The sequence below is a fragment of the Macaca fascicularis genome, chromosome 13 (assembly GCF_037993035.2).
Source record: "Macaca fascicularis isolate 582-1 chromosome 13, T2T-MFA8v1.1".
Taxonomy (NCBI): domain Eukaryota; kingdom Metazoa; phylum Chordata; class Mammalia; order Primates; family Cercopithecidae; genus Macaca; species Macaca fascicularis.
The window spans coordinates 52,783,810-52,809,413 of record NC_088387.1 but is presented as its reverse complement, the minus strand read 5'-3'; the positions used below and the strand labels follow the sequence as shown (position 1 = coordinate 52,809,413).

Below are 25,604 nucleotides of genomic sequence, written 5' to 3'. Positions count from 1 at the left end.
CTGACACAAAAGGTGCAGATGTACAGCTCTTGAGTAACGCATAGAACGCTGCATGTGGTTAATTGTTTATATGAATGCCCTGGCCCCATTAGCCAGTGGAACACGAGCATCTTGACTAGCCAATCAATCCTGTATTTCCTGGTTCTGCTTAATGGGGAAAGAATAGACCCTCAATAAATGTTTGCTGAATGAATAAATGAATGAACCTCTGAGGTTGCATGTACATGTTATCTCCTTCTAAAACGTCAGCTTTAGCTCCAAGTTTATCAAAAAGTTATGCCTTTCCTTCTTTTGAACCGGATATCCAGTGGTTTCTGGAAGATCTCAAAAAACAGACAGTACATGGCTGGGCGCGGTGGCTCACACCTGTAATCCCAGCACTTTGGGAGGCCGAGGCGGGTGGATCACAAGGTCAGGAGATCAAGACCCTCCTGGCTAAAACTGTGAAACCTCTTCTCTACTAACAATACAAAAAAATTAGCCGGGCATGGTGGCGGTCGCCTGTAGTCCCAGCTACTCGGGAGGCTGAGGCAGGAGAATGGCATGAACCTGGGAGGCGGAGCTTGCAGTGAGCCGAGATTGCGCCACTGCACTCCAGCCTGGGCGACAGTGCCAGACTCCCTCTCAAAAAAAAAACAAAACCAAAAAAAACCAGACAGTACATTTGGGGGCTTTATCCCAGCGCTATCTCCAGAGGAGGATAAAGTTCCTCAAGGAGTATCTGCCCCATGCATTTCCACCCACCGGGAACCCCTTTCCTGCACCTCTCCCCTTCCTGAGCCTCCCGGCTGTCTTCCTCCACCACAGCCAAGGGAACTGGGCCTCATTAGGGGGACAGTTTGTTCCTCATTAGGGGCACCAAGCTTGGCTGGAGAAAAGCCAGTCATCACTTTATCCAAAGCCAGGAAATCTCCCAATGTGGAAGCCTCCTCCCTCCCATTCTGCACCAAGTCCTTCACTCTCGCTACTTCATGGAAAACCTTCTTCTAGAAGGAAGTGAAAAAATTCCCCCAAAATACATCAGCCCTTCTGCTTTAGTTCATCCACCTAAAGTGAAAAAATAAAACCAGGGAGAGGGGAAATTGTGTATAACGTGAATAAACGTAGTCTGTAGACTTTATTGAAGTACTGCTGTTTTGTAAGCCTCTCACTGACCAGAACCACTTATTATTCCAGATGCAGATAGATTTATGATCTGAAATGCTCACCATGTTTTTTACCCTGGAGAACTAAAGGGAGAGTGAGTTCCAGCTCAGTGTTTGATAAGATAGCTTACATCATTTTATCCCCATGTCAATGCAGTGAGGCAAGTGAGGTTTATTATCTTGCTGTTATGAATGTGGGCTGTAGAGACTGAGAGATTAAGAGGGTTGTCCTTGGCCAGCCCTAAGTTTGGAAAACACATGTAATTTCATTCTGTCACTACTGAGCCCATCGCTCTCTGCCATCACCCGTGTATAAATGTTGCAGCCCAGAGCGTCCCCTCTGCCATGGCTTGTCCATCGTCTGGCCCCTGCGCTCTCTTCCCTCCCCCAGCTACCCCTGGGCTGCCCAGCCCTGCACCTGCATTTGTGAGGCTGCAGCTCCCCTGGGGGCAGTCTGGCATTCCCAAGCCCTGGCTAGGGACCAGAGGTGTTTAGTTCCCTGGCTTTTTGGTCAAAGACATTCCAGGGAGTTTCAACAAGTAAGAGCTGCCTTTAAACAGCTTCCAGAAGCCCCTGCTGAGCACTCAGAGTGGGAGCGAGCCACGTCCCAGCTCTCCTATTCACCTGCCGCGTTACCCTGAACAGACCACCCAGCCTCCCTTCCCTGTAATGGAGGAGAGGGAGCAGCTTTGAGAATCTGTTAGTGCTGTGAACGGTCTCCCCCGAAGACACTTGCACTAAACATCACAGGTATCATTTCAGGAGGGTCACAGTGTCTATCCACTGAGCCCACATGGGTACCCCATAGATCCCCTGCCCCTGGATAAGAATCCCTGGGCCCAGTGAGCTCTAACACCAAAGTGAGAAGCCCCCAAATACAGATTTTTTTAAAGAAAACTTCAGTAGTTTATTTTCTCATTATGAAAGAAAGAAACTAGATTTTAAAAGGAAAATTACCATAAACCCACTACCAGTAAAATTACTATTAATAATTTAGTAAATATAAATTTTAAAAATTAGTAAATATCAGACAGTCTTTCTGTCTCTCTCACTTTTGACATACATATACATAAATCTACTCATTATACCAGGAGTGTTTTGTCATCTTATTTAAATATCATTTAAATATTATTTGACAATCTGGCCGGGCACAATAGCTCGCACCTATAGACCCAGCACAGGGGGAAGTCAAGGCAGAAGAATCACATGAGCCCAGGAGTTCAAGAAGAGCCTGGACAACAAAGTGAGACTCCATCTCTACAAAAAACAAAAAAAATAATTTAGCCCGGCATGGTCACATGCACCTGCTGCAGTCTCAGCTACTCAGGAGGCTGAGATGGGTGGATCTCTTGAGCCCAGGAGTTCAAGGCTGCAGTGAGCTATGATCACACCACTACACTCCAACCCAAGTGACAGAGTGAGACCCTGTCACAAAAAATATGAATAAATAAAATTATTTGACAATATAATGTCTACATAGTAACCGCTTGCATGGTAATTCTGCAATGCATTATTTAACTTTCCCTAATTGTTAACCATTTATGTTTTCATTGTTATTATCTGTACAAACATATCTGATTATTTTCTTAGACTAAAAATGGAATAGCCACTTCTATGCAGAAGGAAGCTTTTGATACCTATCACAATTTGCCCCATCTCCTGGAAAGTTTTGCTGATGTGCACTGCCAGTAGCTGTAGGGAGGCAGGGTGGAGGGGACTTAGACCCGTGTTCCCAAGAGGCTTCCTTGAACCAGCAACTCAGAATGTTGATACCAAGTGGGGCCTCTGTTTGCTAAAAGCCATCTCAGTCCACAGAAACTGTGTCTAAGACTGGCCTCGCCACATTTTGAAGTGGATAAAACTGGTCTTGGATGCCTTCCTCCCTCCCTCATTCCCACATAGCCACTTGATCTGACTGTAGCCCCTTGCCTCCCAGGTTCAGCAGCAGTTGCTCTGCCCCTACCCCCTGGATTCACAGACCCTACAAGGCTTTTCCCATCCCATCAGCAGGCTATAGACTTTCCATCGACAGCTTTATGAATCTGTTACATGCACTTATGTGAATGGGTTCGGGGGAGCAGGCTGAATTCAGAGTACAACGGTCCTGAGTCAGCCCAGGCAGAGACTGGGACATCAGACCCAGTGAGGAGGCTGTCACCGGGCAGGGGATACTGTTCCAGGGCCAGATGAGCAGTGGGAGTCCATGTTCATGCCTGCTCTGTCTCTTATAAAGTTGGTCCTTCAGAATGTTCCTCAAAGAGAAGAACAAGGCCTCTCTGAAAAGATAAATTCATTTCCCTTGAAAATTGGCTAAACAGAGTGTGTTGCAGGGCCATGAGCCCCAGAATGATGGGCAGGATTTCAGCCATTTGCTTGGCAAATTGTGCTGCTCTCTGAGCCTTAAATCTGCATATCGGTGATGGGAGTTTGGGGAGGGAAGACCACACATGGTCCCATCCCGCTGCTGACCGCCTCTCTCTTGGCCCCTGCAGTCTGACGGCTCCATCCTGGCCATCGCCCTGCTGATCCTGTTCCTGCTCCTAGCCCTGGCTCTCCTCTGGTGGTTCTGGCCCCTCTGCTGCACCGTGGTAAGTGCCCCAAACTTCAGGCCATGGAAGGCGAAGGGTGACATAAAGTTCACAGACCATGAGTAGAGAGAAAGGGATTTTTAAAAAACTAAAGATGGGAGACAAATCTTGTTTTTTTTTATACAATTTATACAAAATTGATGTGAACTGACATTGATCAATGGAACCATGAGTCATCAGCAGTCAGTATGAGTTAGGGTGTGAGATTGCCAATGGCCATACCCCTTGGGTGGGGCAACTGGGGTGACTGCTCTAGTTTTGGTGCTTAAGAAAGAGCCACAGGACACCACAAATAATGAGTGTTATCCTACATGTAATGAACATATATGCCTCTGTATGTACAGTACACACACATACACACACACACATTTGTTGAGTTGCCCAACCTATACTCTTCTAAGGCCTCCCTGATCTTAGTAACTAGTCTGCCTATCTGAGAAAGTGCCTCTGGCCTGACCTCTTTATTTTCGACAATAAAGAATGGCACTTACCTCTATTTCACTGATTTTAGCAACTTTCGTAGGACACACCTACTGTGTGTCCAGCACTGGGCTAAGCGCTTTGGCTACAAGATCAATAAAAAACCTGCCTCCTCCCCATCATTGTCATATGGAGTCACCACATGACAATGTCTCCCCAAAATAACTTAGGGCCTGGAATAATCCACCCTGACGATAATCCCAAATGGTAAATGTCTGGCTGTCAATTTCTGTTCCCTGGCTCTTAGACTGGGAAAAGTCCAGACAAAGTAATAGCCTAATAAAGAAAAAAAAACATTCCCTGCGACATGTCTATTTCTAGCCTGTGCCATGCCTTTCTGCGAATCCGTGTGTGCTGTGGAGTCCGTGAGTGTGAAGTGGCCACTGCTCCACTGCCATGGCATCTTCATTTCCTGTATTTCAGTTCTTCCATGGAAGAGCCACAGGGTGTAACAGACAGTGAGCCTCTCCAGGACAGGGACTCATCTTCATTTTCCCTCTGAAACTTCAGCATTTAGCACACAGTGTGAGGGAGTTCACATCTGTGTGTACAGCTGAATTGAACCAAGGCCACAGACAGAGCACTGGACTTGAAAAGCAAGGGGAAATGGCTTCGGATGACATGTTAAAGAGGTGGCAAATGCATGAGATGAGAGGCTCAACCAAGATGTGGACCATGTGGCAGGGACTTCTGGAAAGGGTTGACTTGCAGCAGACAAGTGTGGAAGGAGAGACCCAGGACAGGCACAAGTCTTGGGTTAATTAGTACCCTCCAGGCTGGGCTGGATATCACTGAGATTTTAAACAGATTCTTACCAGAGCAGCTCCAAGAGTTAAATATTGTTTTAAACACTTAAGGCTACATAACCATTTTATTCTGAGGGTAAATATTCCTAATGAGTCAGCCCGAGTCCTTTCCATGGAGATTCAAAAGCAAGCACATTTTCAAGTCCAGAAAAAGAAAAGAAAAACCTTACAGTGGGTTCTTAAAGAAGAGGTGGGCAGGCCTGGTAGCAGCAGGCAGTGAACACTATTATAGTCCCTTTGATTGTTTACAAACAGTTACCTCTGGGTGAGGACAGCTAGGACCATTAGAACAGCCAAGCAGCGCTCCACCGAATACCAGCTGTGTGACCTTGAGCAAGTTTCTTCACCTCTCTCTCAGTTTCCTCATTGGTATAATGAGGACAATAAGAGCTCCCACCTCATAGTTAGATGGTGAAGACTATAAAGGAGCGTATATATATGTGCTTAGAAAGCACCTAACACACAGTAAGTGCTACAGATTATTATTATTTAAAAGTATTTTACCGTAATAGGAATCTATTATGATACTGTGTGGCATTCCGTTTATATTCTTGGGAAATGTTTTCAAAATAAACCTTTTGTTATTGGAAGCAATGTCACCCAAGGCCAAATTGAGTTTTGCAATATTCAAAATATTTTTCAATGAATTTATCTGGTTAAGTCCCTGTTGCTTTGGAAGGCAGCCAAAATGTCTTAATGTGGTCTGACTTTGTAAGTCTTAAAGGATTTCTTTATGAGGGTTCATCTTAGAGATTCATTTTTCCTGTTTAGGATGTCTATTTAAGGGGCCTCCTCTCCCTCTTTCAGAAAGCTGGCTTGGGCTCCAGTGCTTGGTCTGACCCCTAAAACTACTTGCTGATCACTCGCTTCCTTGATGAGGGGTGATGCTCCGGAGCAGGGCAGGATACGGTCATGTGTTTCCTGAACAGTATACTCAGGAGTGAAGGCAAACGTGGGCCTCCCATCAGAGTTTCATTCAGAGGACACGGGGGAGTTTCTCTCCCCTAAGATACAGCACTCCTCACCACAGTCCCCAGATGAATAGAGGGCATTCTTGTAAACAATGGTCCTCAAACCTTCCTCTGTCACTCTTCCTGCGTCTACCCCAAGGGTAGGGAATGCCCCTCAACCTATTAGCAAAGCCACATCTCAGTGCTGGAGCAAAAGCCAGAAAGCAGAAAAGACCTAAAAAACGTGGGGTATACGTCTGCCGTGTGCCTTCTCCTTCCTGCTGCAATCTTTTCTTTAGGAGTGATACTCAAAATATTTAACAACCTGCAAGGCTCCCACCCCCACTGAGCCATGCTTTAACCCCCAGTGGCTGAGTATGTGAAGGGGTGGGAGATGAAGTCCTGCGGGGTGGCTGGGTAAGAGGGCAAGCCCAGTCACTAACTACAAAGAGCAGCTTTAGATGTACTGGCCAGGATGAGCAGACCAGGCACGAGGTTGCTCTCAGGCCTGCCTCTGTTCAGCATCCTCCTGCTTCCTGCTGGTCCTGTCTGGAAGAAGAAACCTGATGGGTAAGGGTGACAGATGATGCCTACCCACTGCACTTGGCCTTTCCCTAAGGACCCCATTCCCCCATTTGGGCTTCTAACGTCCAGCCAAATGGAACCTGAATTAACTTGTTGCCAGCCTGCCAGATGTAATCTACCAGTAATGACTGATGGGGAGAGAGATAACTGACCACATCTTGAATCAAAACCTTTAGCGTTTCCCAGCTTGTTCCTCAGTGTCCCCAGGCGGACCTCTGGCTTTTAAGATTCCTGTACTTACTCATTGGCACAAAACACCCACCTTGAAGGGGAGAGAGGAATTGGACTATGCACACTGGGCTTATTTACATTTTCAAATAGGTAATTCAAGGGGTTAATATTTTACCAAATAATAAAAATAATAAAGCCCTGCCTCAGTTCCACAAGGCACATTTCCAGAACCCTTCAAGTCACGCCATGTCCACTCCATCTACTCATAAGTTTGGTCCAACATTATTGAAATCTCAAAATTGAACTTTAAAAAGAGGACGATTAGGAAATCTAAAACAGAAAAGGATCTTTTTTTAAAAAATTGCAATGTATTAGAAGAGTAAATGTTACGAATGGCTTGAATGTGTAGGGGGAAAAAGCCATCAATGAATCAATGACATTATGGCACTAAAAAGTTGTAGAAAATGCAGGTATCCCTGAAAGTCTACCCTCACCCCAGCCAAGAGTCAATGCCCTGATGGGAGCCTGCAGCCCAGCTAGGGGGTAAATTTATGTACACAGAGAAAGGCCATCATATCCTGCCTAAATTTCAGCAGGTAGCAAGACACTGGAGGATTCTGATTAGTAATGGGGACTGGCTCCCCCGAATGAGAAATCTGGAGTATAGAAGAAATCCCTGCTGGGGCTCTCAGTTTCCTGACCCCATGTTGACACTCTGATAAACAACGCAATTCCCGATCTTCTCTCTGTCCCTATACCTACACCTTCCCAGTGGTATGTGTTCTCCTCTCCGGCTCCCAAGACACCAGTCACCTCAGGCCCTGCTTGCTGACGGGGCCAGTGCACATTTAGGAGGGCTTCAGCACTCATACTTTAGCAAACTGCTAACTTACCTCTACAGATAAGAACTCCTCCCAAATTGCAACCGTTTCCCTAGAGTTCCCTGCACTATCTCTGACCCTCTCCTATTCAGTAGACAACCTGCTGTTCTAGCTCCATGAGAAAATGGAAGCTGCGCTGTGAGAAATCCTTGCACTCCAGCACCCTCATATGTGCATCCTCCTCCAGCATCCCTCTCCCTCCCTTTCCACTGGTGTTCTTCGTTTCTTCCTTTCTCACTCGGCAAGGGTGGGGAATGCCCCTCAACCTACTAGCCAAGCTGCATCTCAGTGCTGGAGGAAAAGCCAGCATCCTTTCCTTTCCACTGGCTTCCTCCCTCTGCCTACAAACATATGCCAGCCACCTTTATCGTTTAAAAAATGTGTCTGTGTTAGTCTGTCCTCATACTGCTACAAAGACATATATATCTGAGATTGGGTAATTTATAAAGAAAAGAGGTTCAATTGGCTCACAGTTCTGCAGGCTGTACAGGAAGCATAGTGGCTTCCGCCTCTGGGGAGACCTCAGGAAGGTTCCAGTCATGGCTGACGGCAAAGGGGAAGCGAGGCATCTCACATGGTGGGAGCAGGAGGAAGAGAAGAACGAGGTGGGAGGTGCTACACACTTTTCAACAACCAGATCTCAGGAAAACTCACACACTATCACAAGAACAGCACCAAAGGGATGGTGCTAAGTCATTCATGAGAAACCCGCCCCCATGATCCAATCACCTGATGGATCAGGTGATGACTGATGGCTGCAATCAGCCAATCACCTCCCATTAGGCCTTTCCTCCAACATTGGGGATTACAATTCAACATGAGATTTGCATAGGAACACAGATCCAACCCATGTTAATCTCATGGCTTATTTCTCCTTCATGCTAGTCTCTTCTCCCTCCCCTTCCTTTCACCCACACACTCCTTTGCAGAGCATCCACTGTCCACAATTCCTCTCATTCCCTCTTCCTCCCACTGCACCCTGAGCACCATTGCCATTATTTCTCCAATCCTTCACTTGCAAAACGGAATTTCCCAGCCACTGGTCTCCATTCATTTCTCATTCTTCTTTACCTCTTTCAGCAGTAGGCACTATCGACCTCCCTCTCCTTTAAACTGCCTCCTCCACTGGTGTCTCTTGGCTCTTCTCCTATGTCTCTGTGCAGTTTCTCCCTGTCTCCCTCATGGATTCTCTTTCCTCTGTTTGCCAATTGTTCTCCAGGGTTGCCTTCCACCCTCTTCTCTAACACCTTGTCCCTAGTCAATGTCACCAACTCCCACAACTTCAACTACTTAATGTGTTTACCCATCACTGGCCTTGGCTCCAGAGGACCAGCCCACATTAAAGGGACCAATGGACATCTCAAATGCAGGCATCTCACCCTCAGCATACCCCCCGCTAAACTCTTCACGTTACCCCCTAAACCTGCTCTTCATCAGTGGATGTGCCATTGTCCTCTAGGCTGCCCAAACTAGGGACTGCAGAGCAACCGCTGATGTCTTCTTCGGCCTCTCCTTGTCTTATCTCACTTTGGAGCTGCCTACAGCACATCCTTTCCCACACATCATCTTATCTCACATCTGTCCACACCCTCTACCCCAGCACAGTCACGGTACCTGTCACTCAGTAGTTGCTTAAGAAATATTTGTGGAATGAAAGAATGAATACCATTGTCTTACTCTAGGATTCCACATCTCCCACTTGAATTATTTCAGCAATTTCCTAACTGCTCTTTTAGTCTTTCTCACCTTCATTAGAGAGACTTTTCATTTTTTAAAAAGGCAGCCAGGTGATGAGCCTACTCACTACCCTGCCTAGCATCCTCTTGAGTGTTCAGCGGCTGTAAAACAGAGTTCCCGTTCCTTGATGTGGCGTGTGTAGGGCTTTTCCATCCTGGCCCCACTTCTCCAGCCTCACTTCTTACCTTCCCCTCCTGTGCAGAGTCTCCCTTGGCACCTGTGCCTGCTTCTTTCATAACGCTGATCATGCTGTGAAAATTGCCTGTTTGCTTGTCTGTCTTCCACACCTTACACACCCATTTTTTTCTCATCTCTGGTTTCCCTCATCCTTTGTGGGCTGCCTGATGTAGCTGTTGGAAGCCAAGGCTGTAGGTCCCCAGAGCATAATACAGTGCCTGGCTCAAAGCTGCTGTTCAATGTATCTCAAAGTTCATTAGCAGCCAAGTGGATGGAGGATCAGCTGTGGGCACACTCTACTCTTTGGGGCTCCTTAAACCTACCAGGTACTTCCTTATCATGATCTTTTTGTTCATATTATTTCCTCTTGCTGAAATAGTTTCACCTTCTTTATCTTCTCTATGAACAATTCTTCCTTCAAAGTCCAGCTCACTGTTCACTCCATTTCAGTAGCATCCTGTGCACCTTTTCCTCACCTGGGGAGGATCAGCCGCTATTCCACTTGGTTTCCATGGCATTTTTCTCACACCTCTATTAGAGCATTTGCTCATTCTCTCACAAGTGTTTATGTATATATCTCTCACTATACAGACAGTCCCCAACTTATGGTGATTCAACTTAGAATTTTTCAACTTCGTAATGGTATGAAAGCTGTGCGCATTCAATAGAAAGCATACTTCGAGTACCAATACAACCATTCTGTTTTTCACTTTCAGTATAGTATTCAATAAATTATGAGATAGTCAATACTTTATTATAAAATAGGCTTTGTGTTATCCATTTTGCCCAAGTTTAGACTGATGTCATTGTTCTGAGCACATTTAAGTTTGACTAGGCTAAGCCATGATGTTCACTAGGTTAGCTGTATTAAATGCATGTTCAACTTATGACATGTTCAACTTACAATGGGTTTAATCTGGACCTAGTCCCATCACACATCGAGGAGAATCTGTACCATGAACTCTTCCATGGCAAGGAGAAACTAGTCACAGAAACTAATCCCAAAATAGAGTACAGTGCCTAGTACATATTATAATTTGTGTATTTTCCAAATCAAACTAAAATGCTAAGTCTTCTTAGGGGAAGAGTGTTAGATACAGAAGGAGCCCACAGACCTATGGAACTGTAATGAGTGGTTGTTTCATGGGGGTTTGTATTATTCTATTTCATGACTTACATATACGTTATATGCAATATTTTATATGTCTCTAATATTATATAACAAAGGACATTTAAATCAGTTTCTTAAATAAAATCCTAGAAATATGTCTATTTTATTGGGAAGTTAATGGTATATGAGAAACCCCAAGTGAAAAGATCTTAGCATATTTTGCAAAATGAAAAAGTTCTGGGCAGGGCACAGTGACTCACACCTACAATCCCAACACTGTGGAAGTGCCGAGGCAGGAGGATCACTGGAGCCCTAGAGTTTGAGACTAGCCTAGGCAACATGGTGAGACAGCATCTCTATTTAAAGAAATAAAGTTCTGGAAATTAGTTGCATAATTATGTGAATATATGTAACACTACTAAACTGTACACTTAAAAATAATTAAGATAATAAGTTTTATATTAAGTGCTTTTAACCACAATCAAAAATAAGAAATATCTTGCTTTTAAAGCTGCAATTTTTCTGCAATCCAGCTAGTTAAACCACCACACTATTTAGGTCAAATCAAATCACTGTATTTCTGTTCAAATAACAAGAATTTTTTTTCAGTATATTGGGAGAGGCTCTTGTCCATGCATTCAGAACTTCTTCCTATATAAACAAAATTATGTTCTCCCTGTCTTGTTTTCAGTGACCTTGTAGGTATCTTATGAACAGCTTTTAAAGAATTATGTAACTGATCATGTTTAATTCACTTAATTAAATTTCAAGGATAGTTCAACAAATAAGCCCACTGGACATCTCCAATGTCAAATTGCAAAGGACAAAAATTAATCAAGAACTTGATATGCCTTAAATGGAAATAAAAATAAAGCATTAAAATAATGCTCTTCGCACCATTAAGAATAACATTTAATTTGTAGGGCCAGACAACCCAAGCCTAACACCACCAAAAGGATTTTGGTTTAATAAAAACACGACTGAGACAGGCAACTTCTGACGCAGGCATCTTGGGCCTTATACTGATTGTGCTTTCTTGATCCTGTTCCAGCCTCCACCCATTCCCATCTGGACACGCCTCACACTACAGCTGACAAGATTATTTCTCATTAGCACACAGAGCTCTGCCATGACCTGCCCTCACCTCCGGGGGGCAAGTACACCACACACCTTACACACCCATTTTTTTCTCATCTCTGGCTTCCCTCATCCTTTGTGGGCTGCCTGATAACCCCCAACCGCCATGTTTATGCCTGCTGGTGAAATGGAAAGAGGCGAGTTACTGTTAAAGTCGACTGGGTTTCAATGCCCCATCTTCCTCTACCAGTTAAAGGATTAGTCCAGTCCTTTAACCTTAATTTCCTCCATGTGAAAAACTAGAAAATTGGAACCATATTGTCTCTAAGGCTGCTTCTTCATATTCATACCTTCTCTAAGTGAATCTGTTTCTCCCTTTCAAGATTCCCTGGTCTGTGGTTCTCAAACCTGGTTACATATTGAAACCACTTGAGGACTTTTTATATGATACAAGTACTCAGGGATAGCATTTCCAAACTATGTCAGGGCCATCATACCCTGCAAGTACGAATAGGTGCACTTCAGAACAAGAGGTATTTCGACAGTGAGTTTTAAAGACATCCTTAAACTAAATTGAATCACTGTCTTTACTGCGAGACTTCTCAGAGTCATTAATAGGATAATTTGCATGTGACTCTTCAAATTTATTTTGACCCTAGAACTCTTCCTTGGCCTGTCACTACCTGTACTCTGCCAAACACCTGTTAACATACTGACATCTGGAAGGACACTAGTATTCTGCCAAATACTATTTGAGAAACACAGTCCTAGAGAATGCTGAAGCAGCTAAAAGAGCAAGTTCCTGGATCCTAAGGTGCAGCCTCTTTCCTGCCCTCCCTGGAGGCTGTATCAGTATCAACAAGCTTGGACATCTTGTGAACATCATCAAGTCACCCTTGTTCCCTCTGTGCCCTGTTCAGATCCCGCTGACACTGCTAGTGTTTAAAATCAGCTTTTCCGTAACCCAGGCAGAGACCAGAGGTTCCTCCTCCAAGCCTCAGGGAATCTGAATTCATGGATTTATTTTGCTGTTTCACTTCACAGAGTTTTACAGTGACACTGGCATATCATCTGATGGAGAATATGCACAAAGCCATTCTCTCACATTACCATGTGAGTCCCTTAGGCCCTATTGACTAATGGTAAAGTCCCTGCTGCAACTCTTACTTTAGATAGTGATGAATTAGGCCTTTTAAATAGTCTCAATCTTAAGGGAGATGAGATGAGAGACCAAAATTCATTTGAAATTTGAGTTCCAAATTGGAGGAAAAAAAAGTTGACCTTATTTCTTTGAAAATTTCTGGTACCACATTCCAAATTAACACCCTTGGTACCATCCTTTGCTAAACTTTTACAGTATAAAATTACTGAATTCAGGCATTCCTTGGCCAGCATTAACCCACCCGTCAGTCGTGAGGTCTCTATTCAATTGATGCTGTCTGTACAGTGGAAAGATTCCTTTATCCGCCATTGACTAGCATCTCATCTCTCCTGGATGTTTTTCATACCAAGATGCCTACTTTCCCTTGATTTCTTGATTTCAATTAAAAGAATACTTACAAGGTTTGGAAGCCAGAACAGAAGGCTAGAATGTAAAAAGGGTCAGAGCAAGCATCCCCTTCTAGCTGTGATGTTAAAACCCTTATTAGGTGGCTTTTCAGATCTGGATTGGCGTTTCTTCTAAACATAACTCTGTTCTGATGGCTTCTCATGCAGAATTTAAAAGGCCAGGAGGGCAGCAGTTGTGTTGGCTTAAAGAGATCAACGCAGAAGTCCCCCAGGACATACAATGTTTTAAATCAAAGGCTTCAAAAAAGACCTTTGTCATCTAAATACAGGCACATTTATTTGAGCTAACCTCTGAGCATGCATGAAGTCATCATTTGTGGAAAAAAAAAAAAAATCCATTACTATTGACTGACTATGCAGCAGACTCCACAGCAAAACAAAAACAAAAATTCCTGGATAAAATATAACAGAAGTTGCTTTAAATGCATAGCCAGGCTCGTGAGAAAATAGGAGACATCTCCAGGGCCCAAATAAAGCAGGATCTGGAAATCAGATGGTCAGCTGACCCTAAAGCAGTGGCTTCCTGCCTGAGGTTTTTTATCTCAGTAACCTAGATGTTTGGCTTAATAGCCTTTCATGGGCCCATAAAAGTTTGGGAGTTGAAATTGAGTCTTCTGCCTAAAGCTGCCTACAGCCTTGAGTGAAAGATGGGCTATGGGTTTGATGTGGATGTGTATGTTTGTGTCCCTAAGAATTCATAACCTCTGAGAGGTCTAGAGTTCAAACTTACACTACTTGAAGTTTTGTAAATTGCAAGCTAAGAACAAGTTTGGAAATGCTTAGGGATCTGAAAGAGGAAACCCGAAACCTCTGGCAGGTTCATGCCTCAACCCAGGCCTCATAGAATTCCCATAGGTGAATGCCTACTACACATGAGCATTTTGGTAATCCCAAATTACCAAAAACCCAAGGAATATTATTTACTACTTGGGCCCTTGGGATTTTATGATACACATGGAAAGCACAAAAGACCAGAAAAAGGATGAGGAAGTCAGTCTCTGTCAGCACTATTCCCTTTGCTCTGTCCAAAGTTAACAATAATTGTTAAATAGCAGATACATTGAAAAATCTCTGTGTATCACCATTTCTGCTATAACATGAAGTGTGTTCCTGAAGATATGACTGCATTATTAAATTTTGGCCCATGAAAATAATAGGACTAATGGGGGAAATGGATTCAGAGCACAACATTCAAAACTGTGCCATCTTACAAAATAATATACCAGGTTGGCACAAAAGTAATTGCAGTTTTTGCCATTGAAAGGAATGACAAAACCACAATTACTTCTCACCAACCTAATGCTAAAAAAGAATAATCAACTCAATAAAAATGCCACTATTTTAAACACCTTGAATTCTTAATAAAAGATACTTCAGTAAATATGGCTCTTTACCTTGATTTTTAAAAATAAACAGGTGAAGTGTCTTAGTGGACGTGAGTCTGATATAGCACTGCGGCTTTGAGCTACAGAGACGAGACAGAAGGAAGGACATTCTTAGGGCGAAGTGTCACAACACAAAGGGGGATGGCTATGACTCAGTGTCGTGTTATTCCTTCTGCACTGGCTTAAAATAGAATTTCAGCTTTTGTTGTGCTGCCAGATTCCTCTTTTCATTTAAAAAAAAAAAAAGTGATTTGTGTGGTTTCAAATAAGACTGAAAACCATGAAAGTACTATTCTACCGCTCTCGGCATTACTGCCTTTTCTTCACTCCATCACACATGCCTCTAATCCCCTCTTAAGCAAATGGTGGCTCCTGTGAGTTCCGTTCTCCTTTCTCTGGTTTTTCAGCATGGTCTCTGAGGAAGCTCATTTGGGTTTCTTTATGCCCATTGCTCTCACAGTATCTCATCTTCTCTTATCTCTTTACAAACATCTCCTGCACAGGCTGATGGCTTTCCTCTCTCATTCAACCCCTGCATTTTTTGAACCAGGACACACACTTCTATTGACAATGCTATGTAACAGGTTTTTATGAGGAAAAGTACCTGCATTCCAGAACACCATACATGCTGGACTTGCACAAGGACGCACCTAAGTGAGCAAGCAAATGAGGTATGCCTGGTTTCTGTATATTCCTCCCCAGGTCCCTACTGGCGGCTGGGCAGCATTTTCACATTCATCTGATGTGACTCAGTGGCGCCAAATACTGTCACCTCACACTTTTAAATGTCTAGTGGTTAACGTTATGTGAAGTTTACTATGAAGAAAAAAAGACAAAAAATAGACATTACCTTCCCCTTGACCTTGTGAGAATCAGATTTTGAGCCAGCACAGTTTTTCAGTTTAGTGATTTTATTGTGCGGTTTACCTACCACATATGAACAGTCCCATGTTACATATCTATGTTGGAACAAAACAGACTGTGCATGTAGTTTTCAAGTTTTCAGAAAGTCTTCTTAGAAATGAATTTGGGATACAAAACTGGAAAATGGAGTCTGTAATCACATGGCAAGTGAATTTACATGGAAGCCTGGGTTAGGGGATACAAAGGGGTATAGGTGGTATCTAATAAGGTGGCATAATTAACCATAAGGCCAATCCATGACTCTGATTAGATTCCCATGATGCAGTGCATCTAAGCTTCACAACCCACTCTTGGCAGTTGGGACTTTCAGCAGCTTAACTACTGAAGAAACATTTATATGGAGGGTGAAGAGACCAGAATTGAATCTTGTAACACGTATTAAGTGCTTATTTGAGAGGCAAGGAAGTTTATAATAATCAGAAATGCTTCCTGTATCCCTCCCTTTTCAGGAACACGCACTCATTTATTCCAGAAATAGTGGCCAAGTAACAAACACTGAACTGTGTGTCAGGAGATAAGTATGCCCATGTCTTCAAGAGCTTAGAGCCCAGTGCAGAAGTCAGAGGAACAAACACAGTTCAATGAGTTTATTGCTAACAGTGCAGACAGACAGCGATAAGATCCATGTCCCTAACTCCCAGGGAGCCATCTGGCTGGGACTGTTTCAGGGCTGGATCCAGAAATCCAGGCCATGCCAGCCTTGTATGCAGATAACCACAAATTCACATCAGTGGAAGCCAAGGAGTACCTGCATGCAGAGCTGAAAATTTACTCCAGAAATAATTCTATGTCTTCCCCCACACAGGACAGGGGAGGCAATGGAGAGCCCAGAGTTCCTGACAATGGAGCAGGGACACCATAATTTTTAGAATGAAACAGCTTCAATGCTGGTATTTCTAATCAGCTATAAGCAAGTCTCAACAGAGCACTCATGGGAATGTCTGACTTGAAGCTAAACCTAGCCCCTACGTATCTAATACGGGTATGGGGCTCCTAGAAATAAGCTAATTCATAGTTCTCAAAGTGCGGTCCCTGGACCAGCAGGTACCTTGTCAGAAACACAGGTGCCCCTCCCCATACCCACTAATGAGGAACTCAGGGGTGTACCCCAGAAAGCTGTGTTTTAAGAAGCCCTCCAGGTGATTCTGGTAGTCAATAAAGTTTGAAACCACTGAGCTAATTAAAATTAGAGGACAAGGGCTTCGTTTTGTTAATAAAGGAATTATCTGAAGCTGTTCTCTTGGACTTTGTCTAGACAGCAGAGATGCCTGTGTGTCAAGGAAGGGTCTCCTTTGCAGCAAGAGACCAGCCCTTCAGCATAGAGGACTTGCAGGAAGTGCCCTGCATTCAGCTCATGCAAAAAGGACACTGAGACACAAAATACAACTTAAGAAGAAAGGGGCCAAAAACCAGTCCCCTGTTCTGTTCCACTTCTCATCCATGACATGAGCATTTGTCGAAAATAAGCCTGTCTGTACAGCTTACCCTATTAACTAGTCCCTGTCACAGTGTGAGTAGACAAGAAAGATGAGGAGGAGAGATGTGAAGTTGTGGTGGAGGATTTCTCAACAAGGTGACAGAGGCAAAACAGGGGGCCGCGAGGAATCACTAGGCCTGGCATCCTTTTGCTGCTAGAGCAGCCTGTGGGCCTGATTTGCGGCTTCAAATGGAATGTCTAGTGAGCCAGCACGGCCATCATCTGGGAGGTAGGAAAGGTGACCATGTTGAAAACTGGAATGATAGCATCCTGTGTTCCATTGCACAAGACTGTAACAGTAGAGTTAGCAAGTGGCAAACACAGTGGCAAGGATCAAAGCCTTCACATTAGGAATCAAACTTCAATACTTCTAGAGAAAAAAGAAAAGCAAAATGAACTCATCAGGTACTTTATTTCACCTTAACAATTTATAAAATCAATTTACAAAACCATTTATAAAAATAAAATGAATTGTTAGAGAGAACTTTATAGAGACCCAAATGGTTGAACTTAATTCATAAAACCAAAATAGTTCAACTTCCCAGGCGTCAAACAGGCCCTGGGCACACGTGATCTTTCTACTGTATTCGTACTATGCTGACTGCATCTCCACATCTTCCATCATTACCATTTCCAACAGCCAAACTCAGGGGTGCACATAAGAACTGGAATTTGTTTGACTCAATGAGAAGCTGTCAATAACATTTCAATTTGATCAGATTCTACCTGGTCTTTTCTGACTTTCCTTTATCTATGCAATGATCATCATCAAATCTGGCCCTACCTCGTATCAGCGTGAACAGAGATGGATAAAGTCAGAATTAAAGTCACTGGTAAGAGAGGAGAGGAGATACATCTCCCAACACACAACAGTTTCAAGAAATTCTCAGGTATCAGAGAAACACCAATAGAATTCAGGAGTTTCATATTCCATCTCATTTTTCCCATCCCCTTTATCTCACCAGTCCAACTCTTAGTGCAAAAGGGACTCTAGGGCAGCTATCCCAAGGAGGCAAATGGTCACTTTCTGCTTCTCTAAAATACCCAGTCTAAAGGTGGTAGTAAGTGGGGAAGCAGTGCTGGCCTGCGGAGTAGAAATATGAAAAATGTTCTCAGATTTACTCCCATACTACCATCCAGTTCTTCCATGTTATGCTTACGTTAATTGGAGAATTTTTGTTTAAAATATTTTATTAATGATCTTTCAACCTTATCCATCTTCTTTGTCCCTCTTAACGAGAAAGGCGCAAAAGAGCCCACCCATAACCAAGAGGATGCTCACATAACCTGAGAAAAGGAGAGTGGGCCAAACCAAGCCTGAGCTTGGAAGCTGATTCTAGCTTGCATTCTAGTTGGAAATAGAGGCTTTCTAGTCATGCTGGTTGGAAACAATTATGCAATTTGCCTTTCAATTATGATTCAAAGTGCTACAGAAAACAAACATGGTGGGAGCCCACAAAGAGGACCTGGTCCTTTCTGTGAGATTCCCAGGGGAGGTGCATTTACTGGAGATCTGTTTGATAAGTAGGTGTTCACTGGGGAATGTGCAGGGCTGTGGATTGAGGGTGGAGGAAGTAGTGAGCATTTGGGCAGAAGATACTGCACTTGAGAAGTAGCAGAGCATGTGGAAGGAACGGAAAGGTGCCCAGGAGACTGGAGTACAGAAAGTGAAGGAGAGAGATGCAGTGGGAGGGAAGTGAGGCCACATCATGTGGGCCTTGTGGGGCATGGGAACAGTTTGCATTTTATCCTATAAGCCATGGGAAGCCATTAGCAGGGGTGCACTGGTTTTAAGTACTGAAGCAACCATAGAGATGTCTATTTTTAAGGCTACTCTGTGTGTGGCCGTGTTGCCCTGGTGCTGCAGGCTACAGAGCAATGCAGGCTTTTGCCCAAGCTACTCCGCCAGGCAACACAGACTCTGGCCCTGAGGGGAATGCGGTGGTCTGAGAGAGTTGACATGTCCCTGTGCTCAGAGCACTCCTTTGGGTGGCCCATGTGCTGGTTTTGGCACAAGGATTTGGCCCACTCACAGACAGCCTATCCAACTTCACTGCTTGGAATTCTCATCCCTGACTCCAAGCTTAGCCTATCTAGATCATACTTTTAAAAGCTGTCCTGCCATCCTGTGGTGAGCTGCACCCTGCTCCCCAGGGGCAAGCTGCTGGTGCATGGGCTTGAAGCAATGAGAAGACTTCCTGCCCATTCCTGCTGAACATAGCCAGATGCCCAGCCAATGAGACCAGGTTGGAGGTACTTAATTCCTGTTTACCTGAACAGAGTGACATTTTTTCCAGAAGCTCAGGTGCCCAACTTATAGTGTGTCAATGTGAAATCTGGATCATAAACCAGCCCCTCTTTATCAATATTTAATAAGTCATGTATTTTAGCATGGTGTTTTGGGTTCCTTAGGGTCTGGCACATTGCAGGATGTAGAATAGATATTCAATTAATACTTAATACATTAAATTAAACAGCAACCGTATTGATGGGTTGGTCTGAGTGTTGGGCCACCTGGAACCGCATTCCCTGGCCAGTGTCATAGCTGACACGCATGTAGCCAGGCATACTGCTACCGACTCCCCCAAAACCCTTGGCCACTGTCAGAACACCAGCCTCCTATCTCACTCAGTTCATAAAGTGCTGGCCCATTGGCATGTCTGGAAGCCACCATGCAAAGGCATTTAGTATATGCATCGGGGAGGGGTAGGAAAGATGTAATCAAGGTAAGAGGCACAGACAACAAGAAAGGGAAAGGAGAGTACTAATAGCATGCAGCATCTACTGAGCAGCTACTCGCTACCAGATGTTTAACACACGTGATCGCTCAGACAGTGGAGCTCGGGCAGGTTAAGGGACTCGTCAAATCCTGACAGTCAGGAGAAGGCAGGTCTGGGATTCACAGATAACATCTATGCTGGCCGGGCGCGGTGGCTCACGCCTGTAATCCCAGCACTTTGGGAGGCCGAGACGGGCGGATCACGAGGTCAGGAGATCGAGACCATCCTGGCTAACACGGTGAAACCCCGTCTCTACTAAAAAATACAAAAAACTAGCCGGGCGAGGTGGCGGGCGCCTATAGTCCCAGCTACTCGGGAGGCTGAGGCAGGAGAATGGCGTGAACCCGGGAGGCGGAGCTTGCAGTGAGCTGAGATCCGGCCACTGCACTCCAGCCTGGGTGACAGAGCGAGACGCCGTCTCAAAAAAAAAAAAACAAAAAAAAAAATCTATGCTGTGCTTAGCTCATAGCACCGTGTGGACAAAAGCCCTCTGCTCAGCACCAAAACTCTTAACACCCAGGGGCCTTGCCACGTATGCTGCCCTCTCAACATCTGTCTCTTCCCAAACATCCTGTTCCCCCTCTCACTCCCCTCCCTAGCCCTGCCCCAGGAGAACAAATGCATTCCAGATCTTGGTCCCCAGATCCTCACCCCTCCCTCCAGTTTCCAGACATTTCCTGCTGTAAGTAATTTACTGCTTCTGGGATGACGGGAAATCAGTCCTGGGCAGTAGCGATCCTCCCCAGAGATTTCCTTAAGGAACTCTGAGCCAGGGTTGAGTGGGTGAGCACAATCATGGCTTTGCATTTTCCAGAGACCTTCACCAGGCGTCTCACAGCAGCCAGGAAGTGGAAGCAGATGAAATGAGAGTTTGAAACCCCTGGAGGCCTTCACTTCTGCCTCTTCAATTAATTGAATACCGTACTTTCAGAGGACTGGAGTCTTGGGCCACTGGCTAAGGTTAACAGAATCTGCAGTGGGAAGCCTGCCTCCTCATGCAAAGATGACGTTATAGATAATGGTAGGGTGGGTAACAGTGTGGGGATTGGAGCCCTAACAAGGTCCCAGAATAATCATCAAACCAGAGGAGACATGTGCTGAGTAGGGAGAGGTAAAGACGTGCTTGCTAACAGCTGAGCATCCTGGCCTGCAGTCAGAGGCTGGTTCCCCAACTGGAAGAAGAAAGAATGGATCCTGTGGGCACTGCCCAAACACCCGTCTACAAAGTCAGCACCTGGTGTTAAGGCATCAAGAGATAGGGAATGAGCTTCGCATTTGCCAGAAGTCCTCTAAGTAAAAGGACTGAGTAGAGGACCCAAACTTCTGATAATAAGTTTGGGGTGAGAGTAGGAAGCCCTCCAAGGGACAGAGTGGAATTATAGTAGATAATTGCCAAATGCCATGTAAGAGACTCTCAATCCATTTAACGGTAAGGGCTTTCCTTTTATGACAGAGGGGTACAAGTTGGGGTCAAGAGGGAGAGGAGGGGCTGCTCACTGGCCCCAGCTGTCCCTGCCCTGTCCTTATCCCATGTATCATCATTCTCTCATGGGTTAGACGGTCTCCCAATTACTTGCCCATTCAGAGTTTCCACATGTCTCTCTTCAGCCCCAAAGATGGGACAGTCAGAATCTTATAACATTGTTAGTTAAAGCTTTGTGCCCTGTGCCCTAAGTGTCAGTGCTCTGAAAGAAATCCCTGGACACTCCTTTGCTGCCTCTGTTGGGAATCGGTCTGCCTGAGCAGCACATCCACCCCGCAGAGGCACCCGTGGTAACCAGTGACAGCTGAAGGACTGCCAGCAGCCTGAGTGGGATCCACGCCTGATGCATCCCTAAAGCACCGTCTTAACTTCCATCATGTGACAATTCTTTGTTAAATGTGTAGATGGTTGGATAGATGGATGAATAATCTGATAGGTGAATGACTAGGTGAATAAATGAGTGAATAAGTTTGCATGATAGCTATCTGGGGTAGGAAATGAAACTGTTACCTGCGGAACATTTATTTCTCTATATAAAAACACAAAAGATGCAATTTTGACTGGAACTCTCAGCCTGAGTCATATGCTAACTAGCAGAGCTACTCTGTCCAGAAAGACACCTCATGGCACTGATTAAGTCCGACTTGCTGGGGCCATTGCCATGGTAGTTATGGCAGCACCACCACAATACCTCCTGACAGCAGGCCTCTTAGAAGGAAGGTAGCCAGAGATTTTTCACTGACCTGTTCTCTGTTTTCTTTTCAGATTATCAAGGAGGTCCCTCCACCCCCTGCTGAGGAGAGTGAGGTAAGTGACCACAGCAGGATGGCGGCAGGTGGGCGGGGTGGCAGAGTGGGGTGGAGAGCTGGCTGGGCAGCTGGACACTTAGCCCCCTACGGAGCAGAGCTAAGTCAGGCCCAAAGAATTTAATATACCTGCCTGTGAAGCAGAAGGGAAGAAAGTCTCTGACCTTTCCTAACCAGGGATGAACAAGAAACTGAACTAAACTGCCAGAAAAGACAATGGATTTTGGAGGTTTTCCTCCCTGCAGAGATAAAATTTGAGACGTAAACAAATGTTTTTATCAATACAGTTATTTGGAGCTTTGAGATACTGACTTTTCCTCTCAAACAAACCCTAAGATTCTCTTCTCTCTGCAGAGACTTAATGCTTTATGTGTGTAGATCAGGCGCAATTTGCTGCATTCTCCAATCATTGGCTCTAGGAATAGCCTGATGCCAAATACTTCATTTTTCTTTAATTTAAAAACAATATTATCTAAAGATTTGCCAGGCAGTAATGAAAATATGCTGGAGAGGGATATGTTAATATCCTGGCCTTCCTCTCAAATCCTCATCATCTAAAGAAAAAAATTCTTGGACTCTACCCCTGAATTGGCCAGTAAGCAGTTCTGATGCAAGGGTGGCCTGGGGTAGATTACAGTGGAGGCATTAAAGGCTAATCATGAGAAATGCAAGAGTGTCTATCAAGTGGCTTAGCTAATCTGATCACTCTCAGTACAGCTGGAGTCTCTAGAGGTAACACCCACCAATTCAGAAGCCAGGGTTACATATCTAAACACTCAATGAGACCAAAAGATATGTTGATAAGCTTTCAAGTTATTGTCCTCAATCCCTAAGGTCTGTTGTGTGCAAATCAAGTGCCAGTTCCTCACCCTTCCCCTTCCAATGCCTCTGTCAAGTTTCCTACATACAGAAAGAGTAATGATTAAATTAAAACTTCCATGTGGCTCTTATATCCTGAACCATATGCATGTAAGCCAAGGGATTTAATAGCTGCAATCAATTAAAGCACATCTTGTTGGAATGCTAACTTTCTGCCCAGAAATCAAGGGAGGAAATTACATTACTGTGCAAAGAAGGAGAAAAAACCTTCTTTACATACATAAAAACCTTTCCTTAATCCTTCAAGAGAAAGTACCGTGGCTAGTTCCACGACTGCAGTTGGCTTTGTTTCTGTTGTGTGCAGCTATCTCTCAGACTTCCAGAACATAAAAAATAAAATAGAGCAAGGAGCTCCCTTATTAGGACCGCTTTGTTTGCCCGGAGACAAAGAACATTCCCTCCCTTGTTGTGTTCACTTAGAGGGGTTGTGGCTCTTTCTTTCGGCTCCTGCTCTGCGTTTGCCTTTAGAAGGTGACGTGGCAGCCATAGTGGCCAAAGTACACCTGGGGATGTAGGTGTAAGACTGGGCTCTGACTTACCCCAGATCCAACATCTAGCCTAGGGTTTCACATGCAGTACAAGCTCAGCAGGGACTTTCAGGATGAAGGACCCAGCAACACAATTTTGGAGCCAAGTGAAAAAGCCCAAACTAGAAAACCATCTAGGAAGAATAGCTAAAAGCAAGGAAGAGAAGTAGTTGAGTTTTTTCAGTTTCATAAAAGTTGTAGAGAGCTGACTTTATTTCCCAAACAGAGTGACAACCTCAGAATGCTTGAATCTAAAGGGTTGTGTTAGGCTTAAAAGAGTTTTTGGGCTGAAGCTTCCTCACCTGTCCCCTGTCACTCTATCAAAGGGATAACCACGTGAACACCTGCAGTTCATTGTACTTGGCCAGACCTGGGCTGGACAGATGACTAGTACATTTCATTTGCTGATGAAAAACAAAACATCCCCTTCCTGAAGCCTAGACCCCCTCCCCTCCTTCATTTCCCTTTGAAACCCTCTGACTTAATCATTCAATATGATGTCAGAAATAAAGCAAGAAACTACCCAAACTGGAGACCTAGGCAATAAAAATTTGAACATTGTACTTTTTAGCATCAGGCACTTTTCAGCACGTGTGTTGGCCCTGTGAGTTAGTCTGCCTAATCTTCTTCATGATGTATTTTGGAAGGAAAATAAAATAAAAGAACAAGAAGAAGAAAGAAAGAAATCCCACAGAAACAGATAACCTAACATAGCCCGTGCAAAGTATTTTATACAGTGCTCTGAAAATCATAGTCTCAATCTAGACAGTCTTTTCCTCTAGTTCCCTGTATTCAAATTCCAGTGTTTAACACTCAATAGATAGCTATATGACATCAAACACTCTCTGCCATATATATGAAGACCTTCAGTATTACTTATCCAAACTTTCATCAGTTCTTTAAGTATAATATTCTGAGCATGTCTACTATTTAAATAACTAAACTTAGAGAATGAAGATAACTTTATAATAAGCTCTCAGTGACCTTTTTAATAGAAAATACAAAAATTCATATTAGAAAAAGGAACTACTTTCTGAGATTCTGTGTAATCAACAGTGACACACTTATATAAAGAGGGTACAAAGAGAAATTACTTGAAACTTGAAGAGCTCAGTAAAAGCAAGGAAGGTCCATTTTAACAACTAAGAGGGACATTTCCGGGGTTAAGGGTCTTCTCAAGTGGCACTAGTGAGGATCCCTCCCTAAGTCTCCAGTTATTCCAAATAACTGGCAGTTCATGGGACAATGCAGTAATGGAGCACTTCATGTGATGGTTTTGTTCTGCATGTAATCACCTTCCATGGATTTTATGACTATATTTGAGTTTTTATCTGCCTCATTAGCCTGCAAAAAACAGAGACCAGTTCAAGCTAGTCCAAGATGAAAGAACTCAGGTAGACTGTGGCTGGGGAAAGAACTGAGGCAGCCCTAGACACCACCCTCATGGGCTTTCGATTTCACTGCTAGCAGCTCTGCTTCTCTCTGGGAATTTACTCCCTTCTGCCTTCTCTTACTGGCCTCCTCTCTGCCCTTGTAACTCTAGTTTGTAGAGAGCCCTCTTGCCTGACTCTATCTGATATTTTCTGTCTTCATTTCACCATCTGCCCCCAGTGCTTATAGCCTGAGTCTCTCGGTTTCCATCTTCCGGTTCCCAACAGGGGAAAATACTTGGTCCAGCTCATCTTTTCACTCCAGACCATAGATCATCAGTCACAGCTCACAGCCAACCGACAGACTGGCGCTCTTGGGTCACATCTGGCCAAAGAGAAGCTTCCTAGTAGGCCCCGTGGCCCTGGTGAGAATAGCTCCCCTTAGAAGGAGGAGTGGACCTGTTGCAGGCCCTGTGGCCTCTCTGAAATAGTATTGTTTCAGAAACGAAACTTCGGTCTCATTAAATACCATCAAAATAAAAGCTACACCCAGGAATCTATGCCATATTCTCCCAACATCTGCCACTTATACAGGCTCCCAAAGATCCTATCGTTCCCAACTTTATGCATATTTGAAAGGCAACAGAGAGCAGGAAGCCCCATGACTGAATGTAAAGTGGGTTATGGCTTAGCCCC

The 25,604-nt window shown here is 44.3% G+C and overlaps 1 protein-coding gene across 1 annotated transcript in view; it reads left to right on the top strand.

Annotated features, from left to right (window-relative positions):
- Positions 1 to 25,604, top strand: part of ANTXR1 (ANTXR cell adhesion molecule 1) — a 238,011-nt gene that overhangs the window by 136,437 nt on the left and 75,970 nt on the right. Inside the window, exons 13-14 of the mRNA XM_045369174.2 lie at positions 3,638 to 3,733; positions 22,092 to 22,133. Of these exons, the coding sequence (XP_045225109.1) occupies positions 3,638 to 3,733; positions 22,092 to 22,133 (138 nt within the window). The remainder of the gene's footprint in view (positions 1 to 3,637; positions 3,734 to 22,091; positions 22,134 to 25,604) is intronic.